Here is a 13,272-nt window from a genome sequence, read left to right as displayed (position 1 = left end):
TCTGAAATTCCAATGGTGATCGAAGACTTGGAAACTGGATCTAGGGTTTGCTTCTCAAGTTTTGGGTTTGCGTTCTGAGGTTTTGGTCTGGGTTTTGCGATTGGATTTATGAGCAAGGGTTTTGGAGCGCAACTTGGATTCGGGGAATCTGTGGAGATTTGTTTCAGGAAGGTTCCAGATTTAAGAAGATGGTATTACGTCAGGGATCGACTTAGATCCAGATCGGCACTTTGAGGGAAAGGACCGATATGTTACCATCGGCTCCCGGTGAATCGGTTTTTGGCACTTGCTGATTAAAATGAAGGATTTGATTCATAAGGGAAAATTATTACAAAAGGGGAGCCGATTGCTCCTAAAGCCGATCTATCAGCTTGATCCTACGATCTACCACAAGTAGGTGCCTAAGACTTTGCGGTGCTTGATCGGAGGGGCCGCGCTGATGTCGCTGTTGTCGTCGCTGCTGTCGTCATTGCTGCCACCATTGTCTCCACCGCTGTCGCTGCTATCTTTGGTCTCTTCATCGTCATCATCGTCGTCGTCCTCCGACGACCCGCCAAGCAGGAAGCCTCCTGCCACCGAGTCCTCCTCTGTTGATGGGGTATCAACTTCTTCCTTCGAGGAGGAGAAGTCCCCCTCCCAGGACATGTTGTCCTCGTCATCTTCATCCAGCTCCCCGACGAGGACGGGCTGGAGATCTTCACCGTCGGTCAGGGATTCATCATCCCCTGACCAAGCCTGGAAATCTCACTCGTCTGCATCCCAATGCAGAGATGCGCAGGCCTCATAGGCGGCGATGGGATCATACTCTGGAGTCGCCTCTCGAGTGGACTCAGACTCGATGGAAATGATGGAGGAAGCAGAAGATGAGGAAGCCATTAAGGAAGAAAAAGAGGTGTACTAGTGCGGTTGCTAATGGCTGAAGGAAGGGGATGAGTGAAAAGAAATCTACCAAGGGTAGGCTTATAAAGGCAGGAGTGGAATATGAATCGGCACCGTGACGGTTTCCAAGGAGTTAGATGCAGGGTAGGCACGTCCCGTGGAAGTGGAAGCGGCACGTGTGTACGGATTTTGGAAGTCGAAGAGGCGAGGCGATGGAAAGAGAAAAAAATGGTTTCAGAATAATTATTACCGAAACCAGGGGGCATGTGTTATCACCATAATTGAGCTAGGCCAGAAGGTGGGCCGTGAGCAAGATGGGCTTAAAGGATAATTGTAATGGGCTTGCGAATCGGACCCTGCACGGGCATTTTAAGGCCAGGATTGGCCATGTATCTAGATAAGTGTGTGCGTTTAAATTAGTTTAGATAGAGATAGCCAGGATTCATGTCGTTGTCAATTAGGATTGGTTAGGAGAGGCAAGTCTCCGGACTATAAATATGTACCTTGAATTACGAATAAAGAGACGGAACAACAACCATTCGCAAACAACTCTCGGCGCATCGCCACCCCTGTTCTAGGGTTTCTCCCGGGTAAGTGCCGTGCAACCCCGATCACGCCTCGCGTGATCGGGGCAGCATTGTTCCTGCCTATTTATCTTCATATTCCTCGTACTGAAGCGTTGTTGATGGTGAGTAACACTAGTTATCTTAACGCTTATAAGGACGCATCGGCTTTTCATACTATATTCATGCGTTGCTTGTCACTCGTAAGCGTTTAGCTATCCTCGTGCCCGATCTCGGGTGTAAGGGCAACACCTTGCTCTGTTTCGATTAGTAGATCCGATCTGTTATGGTTAGTCTTTGTTCATCAAAGATTTAACTTAATATTCGCATGATTAGGCCCTTCAAACGAGTTAAATGATCCGGCAGTATGTTTGATGCGTTGTATTAATCTAAAGAGGGATTGTTTCGAGAATCGGCTTTCTGTTGATTTTTAGGCCTCTGTTTAGGTTATTATTCTATTATTTTTCATATTTGTTAGGCTTAACTATGCGTAGGATGCTCTGGTTATATGGTGAAAGTTTTAACCGTCGTAGATTGAATTAGCTTATTGATTACAGAGCAAATTCTCATTATTATCAGATATGTGCGCTATGTTTAAATGCTTAGATCCGATATGATACTGGAAGACAATCAGCTCTTTACAGCCGATATCGGGGATCACCCGATGAGCCAATCACGGCTCGGACTAATGTTTGAACGTGTCTGTGCATGCAGGAAACTAACTGAAATCACTTCTACACCTTCCTGATCAGGTACAAGGTCAGGTGGCACGCCTAGCAACCCAGAGGCCAGGTCGTGTGCCAGATCCTGGGCCATTGACCGAGGGTCCGGGGCCCACCAGTAGTCCCGGGAGCCTCCTGGCTCCTCGTGTTGCCTGTCGCTGTTCGCCGGTGGGTTTTGACCGACAACACCGGCGAACTAATTTAGTAGTTTTCGTCGGCTTGCCATGGGTCGACGAAAATAAATGTGGCTGACGAAATTGAGCTGTTTTGGTGTAGTGCTCGGCTAACGGCCGCTACGCCCAACGACCACCACCCCGCGTCTGGCGTCCACCACACCACGCCCAACGACCACCATGCTGCGTTGGACATCAACCACATCACGCCGACGACCACCACACTGCGCCAGACAGCTGCCCCACCGCGCCCGACGACCGCCGCCATGGATGGCCACCCCAACAGATCGGCCTCGTGATTAGCCGGATGGCCGCCACACCACGCTAGGCGATGTCTCTCTACTTTGAGGTAAGTAGCCGCCGGACGGTCATCATGCCACTTCCTTCTCCATAGGTCCTTCGTTGTTCCGATCACTGCTGGCTAACCGAACGTCAAAGTTCGGTGTTGTGGAAGTTCCGACCGCCAGCCGCCATCTATCGGACAGTCATGATATGCCACGGGACGAAACTATGCTGAGGTACGTAGATTGATGCTATGACATATCATTTATTTGTGTGAATTAATGATTAATATTTAAATTTATTTATTGGGTTTGAATTTAATAGCTTGCTGGAGGAAAAAAATTGGATGTGGCCATTCCCCACTTGGAGATATTATGAATACATGCAAAAACCATAATAAACGAGCAAGTCATGATGATCTGATCCACATAATGGTAATAAACATTGTATTTTTTTCTTATTTTGCTGTTAGTAAACTTTATATCATCGACTTAATATGATTCTGCTCAAGGAAATAATAATTCATGGGAACTTAAACGCCAAAAGGCAAGAGAAAAAGTATGGAAGCATGCTAGTTGAGAAAAAAGCTGAGTTGAATTCTAAAAGGAGTGAAAATTACCATCGAAAGAAGGATGAGAGAGAAGCTGCTAGCACGATTATAGAGTAGCCTGGTAAAATTTGATATTTAATACTGCAAATTTCAGCGCTTATGTGTGATGATGCTAACAGAAAATACATTGCATGTGGGTTTCAAATCAGTTATTAACCAAACATATGGAAGCGATGTTGTTGCAAACACACCAAGTAATCAATTGTAATCTATTTGGTAATTTTTTTTTTGCTATGATCACCTTCCTTTCGAATGGTTTTTCGTCAGTGACCTTTGGAACAGTAGTAACTTCCATCTCAGGTTTGTGAGTCACTTTTTAAGCAATGAGATGCTATTTATCATATAATGTGCACACTGGCATACATACAGATGAAGTCAGAACAGAGGATCTTGATGACAATTGGCTGCATCGCAATTATTCTTATGCAAGGATAGTAAAGAACGATATTGATGCTACATACTCGTTACCTGCTATGAGTTTAACAGTACCAATGTTGGTTTTTAGTTATCATCACTATGATATAATAATTGCGATTTCAATTTGCATCCAGCTACCAATCCCGAACGGTCTATTTTAGAGTGACGGAAGGATAAACATAGGGAGAGGGCAAGCAGAAAGTATCATGGGATGACAGATGAGCAGAAGGCTGATCGGAATGCCAGAAAACAAGCAAGTAGTTTGGATCTCTATCAGACGCTGTTGCAACCATTGCGAACCACGAAGGTTTTTGTAATAACCATTGCTGGTGCAATCATTTTGATCAATGCTGCCAGTTGAATTTTTATAAATTAAAATGATGCAGATGTGATCGATGGTGTGTGCTTTTACGCCATTTGGTACTTGCACATTAGCAATTGAAGATGAACTCACCCTAGAGGAGCAAAAGAGGGAGAATGAAAGAAAAAGATACCATGACATGGATGGTTTGGCAAGGAGTGAAAGAATTATTAAAATTATTGAGTCATGCAAGCAGAGAAACATAGAAAATCAAGGTATGATCTACTATCTTTATCAGTTTTGTATATAATAATATTGAGCATGAAAAGATATTGAAGCTATTGAATGCCGCAAGAAAAAAAATTCCAACCAAGGTACTTCATGAATGCATCAATCTGTTCTTATAAAAAAAAAAGATACTAAGCGCCCTGTGTGCAACATAGCTTTCATATCTTTTATGTATATAATAGACTATCACATTTGACCTACAATTTCAGGTAAAGAGATAGATACACCTGGTGTTGGGACCTTTCTGTCTACATTAATGCAACAACAATTAGGTCACCGTAAATGTGGACCAAGAAGATCAGTTTGACTCGGGTTTATGGGAACCAGATGATCAGATGCAAGGAGTTGAAGGTATAATTTTTATTTTAGCATGCATGTGTATTTTTATTTGATAATTAATTAACAATGAAGTCATTTACTATTTAATAGAGAATGATTTAGATCAAATGAACCTAGTGGATTATGGACCAGAGACTATAGAAGATGATGAAGCTCATGTATTTCATGTTAGAGGTTAGTTTTTTTTATTTGAGTAATGACATGACTACTATTTATACCTTGTCTATGATTGATAACTTAATTTTCTTCATCGTATATACACGCAGATTTTGAGTATGAATATGTTGTAGATCCCGATATTGGTTCCAAAAGTTCGGATCCATATGATGCAGTGTACAAAGATCTTCCGAAGAAACACCATATCCTAAAGAAAGCTAAAAACTGCGAATTCTGCATGCAAAGAGATTCCCAGGTGAAGGGTCCGCCTTCTGTTGCAGGAAAGGGAAAGTTAACATATATATTCCAGAGTTACTGGTTGAATTACGCCGATTGTTTCCAAGTCAGACTGACAAGGATGCAAAGTATTTTTAGAAGCACGTTTGGTATTTTAACTCGCACTTCTCTTTCACAAGTTTTGGAGTTTCCATTGATCATAATCTTGCGTCTGCACGAGGTACTGGGGTGTATTGTTTTAAAGCACACGGTCAGATATATTATAGATTGGATCAGTTGTGGCTGGTGGGAGAGGGCCTCGCCATATGCAGCTATATTTGATGAAACCATTGCACATAGGGTCAAAAGGTCGCCTAAGCTTGATACTACATTGATCCGGTTGATTTTGGGAATTGTACAGGACAACCCATAAGTGCTTCTATTCAAGAGTCTCGGTTCAGTTTCTAATATTGCAGAGTGCAACATTGAAATTAATACCAGCATACCTATTGATCAGAGAAGATATAATGCACTTGTGATGGATCATGTCGCTGCTATATGGGTGGACGGTAATGACTCTCAACAGAAGTTTTCTCGTAGCATAATAATTTATGGCAGTGAGGAACGACCTCACTATATCAGGGCATACCATGGTTGCTACGACCCATTAGTCTAACCTTTGTTTTTCTCTAGTGGTGAGACCGGATGGCAGGACAAAAAGATCGAATATCAGGTTCCACCTCCTTCTAAGCCCAAGAGAAAGTATATGAAGCATAAGAAGCAAGGTTTGTATTGAGTAGTATATTATTTTACAATATTCAAACATATAATAATAATAATTATATACTGATGTTTGGACACTATACTTATTCATATAATATCTCATTCACATGTGATCTTGAGGATGGTGACGAATCATGTGCAGTTCAAGTGCAGCGTCTTAAGAAGGCAAAATAGTGATGCTCAGTTTATTATGATTTAATGGGAAAGACCACAAAATGGATGAGCAAAGTGAGAACGAGGATGGTCCTGATGATGAGCTTGACGATATAGGTATACTGTCCATTTATTTAGATATTAGATATTATCATATGGTATTATTAAACAATATGGTTTCAAGTTACAACTATGTGTCTTAATGACAGCTGGTGGAGGATCCCCTCGTCATGTTAGTGCTAGAGAGTATTATTGCTTCAAGCTACAGATTCATGAAGGTCAATTCAATGTGTTCTTTCATGACGGTCGGCTCTTCCAGCAATTTGCAGTTGACATGTATGTCAAGGATGAGTCAATGCGTCTAGATTGGTACGTGAAGGTAGCACATCATGCTATAATTTGTGTAGATCTATATCAGGTGAGCTCAATTTAACTAAGAGCCATGAAGTTAGTATTTCACTGTAATCCCATCAATTAGCATCTAAAAATGTTCAATTTTGCTGTGATTAGGGTCTTCTAGACATGCTCACCGCAGGAGAGGCTGATGCTTCGAAGGCTGGCCTCAGGGTTGTTTTGAGTAAGGATTTTCCTGGCAGTGCTCGTGACGTGTAGTCTAGATTCATGGATGCCATGACACTGGTTACATGGTTTGGGAAGCCAGATTTCTTCATAACAATAACATGCAATCCGTACTGGGATGAGATAGTTGCATAACTGCTTCCAGGATAGACTCCCCAAGATCACCTGATGTTGTTGCAAGGATGTATCATGCTAAGTTACCGGACATGCATGATTTTTTATTTAAAAAGGGTCATCTTGGCTAGGTTGCTGCATGGGCACATGTGATAGAGTTTGAGAAGAGGGCCTGCTACACGAGCACTTTCTGCTGATTATGGAACCTGAGAGTAAGTTAAAGACTTCTGATAATTATGATAAATATATCTCAACAGAACTTCCAGATAAGGAAAAGTATCCTGAGTTGCATATGCTTGTTTGCAAATATATGATGCATGGTCCATGTGGAATTCTAAACAAGAACAGTTCATGCATGGTGGAATGAACATGTTGATGCAGTGAATGCACTTATGATTGATAGATTTCCAGGGAAGCGGAAGAATTTCTACAGCTTTGACTCTATTCATGATGACTCGAGTAACAACTATCCTCTTGATTTTCTCAATTTGATTACTCCTAATGGGTTGCCCCCTAATGAGTTGAAGGTTAAGAAGAATTATCTTGTTATATTGCTTCGTAATCTCGATTCTCATAATGGCCTTTGCAATGGTACTTGGCTCGTCGTACGAGGATTTTAGAATAATTCAATTGATGCTGAGATTGTGAATGGGCAGCATGCAAGTAAGAGGGTGCTCATTCCGAGGATTCCAATGTCTCCTTCCGAAGACCTCACTCTTCCGTTCAAGTTTAATAGGAAGCAGTTCCCTATCCGGTTCAGTTTTGCAATGACAATTAACAAAGCACAGGGTCAGGCCATACCTAATGTAGGTACCTACCTCCTTAAGCATGTGTTTTCACACGGACAACTATATACGGCATTCTCCAGAGAGGTGTTTCTCATGAGAGTACGTGGGTTCTTGCAAAAAGAAACATGATCATCGATCCTACTAGAAAGAATGTGAAGAATATTGTATACAAAGATGTTTTAGAATCGTGAGGTGGGTTTGTGCTACAGCTTTTATATAACAGTGATATGTAATAATATGCATTTATGCATATAGTTATGTGTTATCGTGCTCATTCTAATATATGTTCTCCCCGTAGGTCACACGCTTGAAGATTGTGGATGGCTTATGGCTGCAATGTTTCATATGCAAGAATTCATAATGATTGAGTATAGTACGGTGTATACATCTAAACATGCCTTGACATGTGGCATGTTTATTATTTGATCGATATATTTTCTTTTATAAAATTATGCTGGTGGGGTACATTTGTAAATTTTTTATTTTATCATATGTGGTCCACCGATGAATTGCAGGAAAAAAGAGTATGCTATAAATGTGATCGATTGCTTTGCTTTGTTATATCTTATTGTAGTAGTAAGATATCTTTTAGTAGTGATTTGATGTAATCCAATCATTGTTAGATAATTTGATTTTAAACAGGCACGTGCATCTCCACTGGGGGCTCCTATATAACTTGTGGAAGCTGGTTAAACAATTTGGATTTAAAGCCCATTAAGCCCAAATTAGTGATCCAAATTCAACATTTCGAAAGATTAGATTCAATATTGTTCAAAAAATGATCAACATTTGAAAATAGCAGATTCAACATTTTTTAAAACTCAATCAACATTTTCAAACAAATACTACCATCAAATTTTTTTGCAACTTATTTCAACATTTTAAAAAACTAAATTCAACATTTTTTAAAGTCTAGATCAACTTTTTTCAAAATCTATTTCAACAGTTTCCTAGCTTCTTCTTCGGCGATGGTGGCGGCGCGCGCGGGAGCAGCGGCGGTGAAGGTAGCCATGGCGGAGGCAGCTGTGGTGGCGCATGGAAGCAGCAGCTGTGGTGGCCACTGGGAGCGCCGATGCCCGCATGCTGCTGAAGCGGCCGCGATGGCGGGGCGGCGGCGGCGCGTGGAAGCAGCTGGGGACGGTGGCGTCCGTGGGAGGAAGCAGCCGCGGCGGCGGCGTGCCGGCCGTAGTAGCAGCGCGGCGGAGGTGGCGGTCAGCCAGCAGTAGCAGTAATGGCGGGGAGACGGCGGGCAGAACAGGCGGGTGGGAGTGGGGATAGGGGTAGAAAATCCAACAGCTCCTGCACGAATCTCCAGCACCGGAAGCTATATAAGAAAAAAACTACCGGAAGGTTTTCCGATCTCCACCAGTAGAGATAAAAAAACAAAGGAGTATTGTACAGCCCAACTCAAGCCTTACAGGCCCAGCCCATCGTCCACAGCAGGCAACTTCAGGCTTTATCAGGAGGGGTTCTCGGCCGGCGCCGCCGGCCGCCGCACTTCCCTTGCTGCTCTCGCTTGCGCAGCCACGCCGCCCCTGCTTCTCGCCGCCGTCGCTCGCAGACATGGATCTCAACCCCGACGGCGCCTCGCCCGACCCCTACGGCGGCGGCGTCCTCCACCTCGTATGCGAATACTGCAGCTCCGCCGACGACTACAGCGCCGACGACGCTGAAGAGGGGATGTTCACGTGCCGCAGGTGCTTTGCCGTGCACGCCACGCAGGCAACCGCCGCCGACGCGCACGACTTTCTCGCCACCGGCAGCATCTCCGTCCGCCGCGTCGCCACCCACACACCCGCGCCCTACCCGAGGACCCCTCACGCCCCCGCCCCCGCCCGCGCCCCTGCCCCCGCCGGGTTCGACGACTTCCTGGAGCCGAGCGAGCCGCGGGATTTTGCGCCCAGAGTCGGGGCGTGGGGGCAGCCCGAGGATCTAGCGGCGCGGGTGCGCTGGCGCTACGTGAGGGGGCTCCAGGTCATTCTGCAGCGGCAGCTGGAGGTGCTGGTGGAGCGCCACCGGGTGGGCGCACTCGTATGTGGCGTCGCTGGCAACATCTGGGTGCGGTGGGTCGCCGCATCCAAGGTGTTCGACGATATGTGGGCGCGCCAGGCGCTCGCGGACCACGACAAGCGTTCTGGCGGTGGAGGTGATTATTAGCCATCCACGCTCGCTCTTGTTTAGGTAATAATTTCCATCGGAAAAACAGAACAAGTTCCACATGAATGCTTCTCTTGTTTGCAGACGATAGTATCTTTCCGCAACAAAAAGACAGGCGCAGGGTTGAGTTTGCCTTTCTGCGCTCCCTGAGGGCGTTGCTGCCCATTTACTCGACACTGGCAGTTTGTTTCTTGGCCTGTCATGTTGCCCGTGAGGCCATCCTACCTAGTGACATTTACAGGTGGGCAATGGAATCCAAAATCCCTTATCTGGCAGTGTTTACTGAAGTGGACAGGCTCCTTGGGAGCTCACTGTACCAGCAACGCTGCCCTTTGGATGCAAGGCAGCTGTTCAGGCCGGTGCAAGTTATTGGAGCATGGCAACTAGAAGCTGCTGCTGGATCCATAGCACAAAGAATAGGCTTGAGGCTTCCTTCAGTTAACTTTTATGCAATTGCTCAATGTTGTTTGAAAGACTTGGCACTGCCTGTAGATAAAATCCTTCCCCATGCATGCCGAATTTATGAGTGGGCAATGCCTGCAGAATTATGGTTGTCCAGTAATCCTGCTAGAGTCCCTACACGGGTTTGTGTGATGGCTATACTTGTAGTGACTCTACGAGTTCTGTATAACATCAACGGTCAAGGCATATGGGAGGTGAGTTTGCCACATAGATTCCCTTTCCCTATGTCATTTAAATTATTTGATAAATGCAAATGGACTGAAGTTGTAGTTCTTTGCAGAAGATTTGTGAGGAAAGGAGAAACGCAGGTGGATCTGCTCCTGATGAAAATTCATCAACTTTCAGGATTCTTGATGACAGTAACAGCGAGGAGTTTGGCATGAGAGAACTGTTGTGTGCTATTGCAGCTGCCTATGATAAAATCAATGTTGTGCATGGTAAATTTGAACAGCCTTTGGCTCTTTGCCTTATGTCCCCATTAGCTTTATTTTCTAGTACTCATGTTAGTCTGTGTCATGCTTATGTTGGCAATAGTTAATCTATATTCAACTTGCTATACTAAATTAAGTACAAAGGTCATTTGCATATTTCATGGACTTAAAGGTATTGTTCTCTTCCCTGCCTGGAAGTGAAAAGCTAATGTGGGGGTAAAAGCACATGTAGGTTCCTGTGCGTCATTCTGTGTCTTAACTGTTTGCGAGCATTCTGGACTACTCAAATGTTACTCCTTTGGTAATGCCTTAATGTAGTACAATTGTCATCTACAGATATGCTTCTACTTCCAAAAACAAACAGGGCAAACTGATGGAGAACATCAGATCACTTTGGCATGTGCTTCAATTAAGACAAAGTTTTGCTTCTCCTTTTTTGTCCCTATAAATGGTGTCGAGTAATTTCATTTCATCACTGAAATGGGAAGTACTAGATTTTTCTATAATTTCTGCCAGTTACAGAAAGATGATATTTTAACTTTGCAAAGTCAATAAGATGTTATACTGACCATGTGAAATTATTTTCATTTAATCTATTAAGAATTATAGGAGTGTGATATTATGAAAATAAGAGTTGTTCCTCATATTATTTTGTATGCCAGTTTAGATTCTTGCATTTATATCTTTGATAAAGTTATAATGCAATGATTTCTTGGGTCTTTGGTTGACACTTTGGTGGCTGGTGGGAGTACTTAATGGTAGGACACTGACTTGATGTTTCTAATTTTACAGACTACTCAAGTGACCTCCGTTCTTATCTCAAATACTGCAAGGAAGTTATTTTTACTGGGCTTACATGTTCAACGGAAGAGGAGCATCTCATAGAGATCTTTCGGGATATGTTCAAGGCTACAGAGGTATTGCACTTTGCTTGAAAATGTTGTCACCTCTTTTCCTTTTGCATGAGGTGCCAAAAATACCATAGTATGTAACTTGAAGACTCTGCCCATTACATATCAATCATTCCCTTCTCATATTCTGGAGCAGTTCTTTCTCTTTATATCATGCCAAACTTGCCATCATAAGATTTTCTAGAAAATCTATAGTAGTCAAGGCAGTCTACAGATTAAGCTTGACCTTGAACCTTGAATGTTTGCTCTGGGGTGGGGTCTTCATGTTGATTTTTTATGGCTGAGAGGTTATTTTGGTAGCATCATTCTAGGTTTCTTGCACAAACTTTGTTCCCAACTATGAAATATTTTGATGTTGATGATGTTACATTTCAGGATGACAATCCAAAAGATCATGTAAAATCCCAGTCTCAAGGTGTTGAAGAAATGACAATTACAGATGGAGTGAAAAAGCGCTCCCGGGATGGAACATTTATTGAAGCAAGTTGCATTTCTTCATCTTCAGATGATGATGCAATGCAAATCATCAAGTCAGAGATGCAAGATCATGGATTTCATTATATGCCACCTAGGAAACCAAGGAAATCTGATGGTTATCTTCGTTATAGGAGGAGGAGACTAAGTGGTGGCTTTGTTTATGTTGCGCATGCTGATTACTACATGTTGCTACGAGCTTTTGCAAAGCTTGCAGAAGTTAATGTTTGTATCATGCATATTAGTGTGTTAAATCTTGAGAAGAGACTTGCATGTATTGAGGATCGAATTGAAAGAAGCTTGAACACCTTACAGAACCTCTCTAGCCAACCGAAAGATGAGCTAAGGCCTGTATCAGATTGAAGTTCTTGATAGAGTGTCGTACTCTGCCAACATAGTAAGTTTCTGCACCAATTTTTTTTTTTAAAATAGAATTTTCCTTGAGGGTTTTGGCCTGCTAGTTCTACTGCTTTTAATATAAAAAACATTTAATTTCATGCATTTTACCACTCCAGGAATACCATGTGATTTTTGGTCAGTTAGAGTTTACTATCTGAATGTGTTTCATGTACTGATGGCACACAAACGAAGAAAACCTCTGGCAAAGCATGTAATCACATTGTTTAACTGTGGTTTGAAGGATGATTAGCTATATACCTCAGCAAAACAAGGGCTTGTTGCTGTGGCCTGTGGGCATTGGTTTGCAAGCTGAGCACACTAAGAACATGGCTGCTTGTGGGTCTTTATGTGCTGAAGCAATCTGTAGGATTAAGTGATGAACCAAAACTTTGCCTGTCTTCTTTTGAATGAACATAATTATGTTCGTCCTAATCATTGCAGTGGTGGATTCAACAACAGTTTCATTAGCAAAACTCACTGGTTCATGGCAGCATTAATACTTAGGGATCAGCAATGGTGAGGCAGTGACAGTTTGTGAACTGGATGGCAAGAGAAAAAGGTTGGAATCTGCACCAAAGTCACTGAACAGGTTGGTTGGAACCAACAGGAAGGATAATCCTTTTCTGTTCATTGCTTATGTTGCAAATCCATCTTTCATCAACATCAAGTTGATGAATGAGGATCATGATGTTTGATCCTTGTTATACACTAAAAAGCTTCTTAGAGTTGCTGATGCAATCATTTTCGGAATCATTTCTGCAATATTGTACTTGTTTGCTTGCAGGCTTTCAATCGCATAATAGTGATTTTGGCACTGAAACTAACTTAAAAGGGATGACATGCAAATAAAACTTTTGCATCTTGGGAAACACATGCAGTTTCTTTAATGGATTGTGGAAGTAGATGTCTGTCCTGTATCCAGGTTCACCGAGGACAATTAATTAAACTGTTTGACGGTTGTCCCGTCAAATGTTTTATTTTCTTTTTTTTTTAATTACAGCGTCATCAGGGTTAAGGGCAAATCTTGACTTTGCTGCTACCCTTGCCTGTCTGTGAACCATTTTAAGTTTTTTTT

At 42.8% G+C, this 13,272-nt stretch overlaps 2 protein-coding genes across 6 annotated transcripts; one reads left to right on the top strand and one right to left on the bottom strand.

Moving 5' to 3' along the window:
• Positions 1 to 384: 384 nt before the first annotated feature.
• Positions 385 to 876, bottom strand: LOC112899415 (prostatic spermine-binding protein-like). Its single transcript, XM_025967870.1, has 2 exons — positions 781 to 876; positions 385 to 735 (listed from the first exon to the last, which is right to left on the bottom strand). Exons 1-2 carry the CDS (start codon positions 874 to 876, stop codon positions 385 to 387), a joined length of 447 nt encoding a protein of 148 aa, XP_025823655.1.
• A 7,729-nt stretch (positions 877 to 8,605) lies between these two features.
• LOC112901486 (TATA box-binding protein-associated factor RNA polymerase I subunit B-like) lies at positions 8,606 to 13,261 on the top strand. 5 transcript variants are annotated; one of them, XR_003230308.1, is made up of 7 exons: positions 8,613 to 9,509; positions 9,605 to 10,176; positions 10,263 to 10,419; positions 11,206 to 11,330; positions 11,700 to 12,195; positions 12,639 to 12,786; positions 12,982 to 13,261. XR_003230308.1 is itself a non-coding variant. In XM_025970415.1 (6 exons), exons 1-5 carry the CDS (start codon positions 8,927 to 8,929, stop codon positions 12,159 to 12,161), a joined length of 1,896 nt encoding a protein of 631 aa, XP_025826200.1. In that variant the 5' UTR covers positions 8,606 to 8,926; the 3' UTR covers positions 12,162 to 12,195; positions 12,639 to 13,066. The 5 variants fall into 5 exon arrangements, 4 of the variants coding, with proteins under 4 accessions (XP_025826200.1, XP_025826198.1, XP_025826199.1 ...); XM_025970415.1 differs by having other exon boundaries at positions 8,606 to 9,509; positions 10,266 to 10,419; positions 12,639 to 13,066; XM_025970413.1 differs by lacking the exons at positions 12,639 to 12,786; positions 12,982 to 13,261 and adding an exon at positions 12,314 to 12,628 and having other exon boundaries at positions 8,609 to 9,509.
• The last annotated feature ends 11 nt before the right edge of the window (positions 13,262 to 13,272 follow it).

This window comes from Panicum hallii, chromosome 7 (assembly GCF_002211085.1).
Source record: "Panicum hallii strain FIL2 chromosome 7, PHallii_v3.1, whole genome shotgun sequence".
NCBI lineage: Eukaryota > Viridiplantae > Streptophyta > Magnoliopsida > Poales > Poaceae > Panicum > Panicum hallii.
This window is presented reverse-complemented; position numbering and strand designations above follow the sequence as displayed.

Bases quoted from the DNA above. Each gene is read 5' to 3' on its own strand.
- LOC112899415 (XM_025967870.1), bottom strand. From the start codon at position 876: ATGGCTTCCTCATCTTCTGCTTCCTCCATCATTTCCATCGAGTCTGAG. The intron at 736-780 runs GCCTGCGCATCT...TGAGATTTCCAG, and splicing joins ATCCCATCGCCGCCTATGAG to GCTTGGTCAGGGGATGATGA.
- LOC112901486 (XM_025970412.1), top strand. From the start codon at position 8,927: ATGGATCTCAACCCCGACGGCGCCTCGCCCGACCCCTACGGCGGCGGC. The intron at 10,177-10,262 runs GTGAGTTTGCCA...AGTTCTTTGCAG, and splicing joins ACGGTCAAGGCATATGGGAG to AAGATTTGTGAGGAAAGGAG. The intron at 10,420-11,205 runs GTAAATTTGAAC...CTAATTTTACAG, and splicing joins TAAAATCAATGTTGTGCATG to ACTACTCAAGTGACCTCCGT.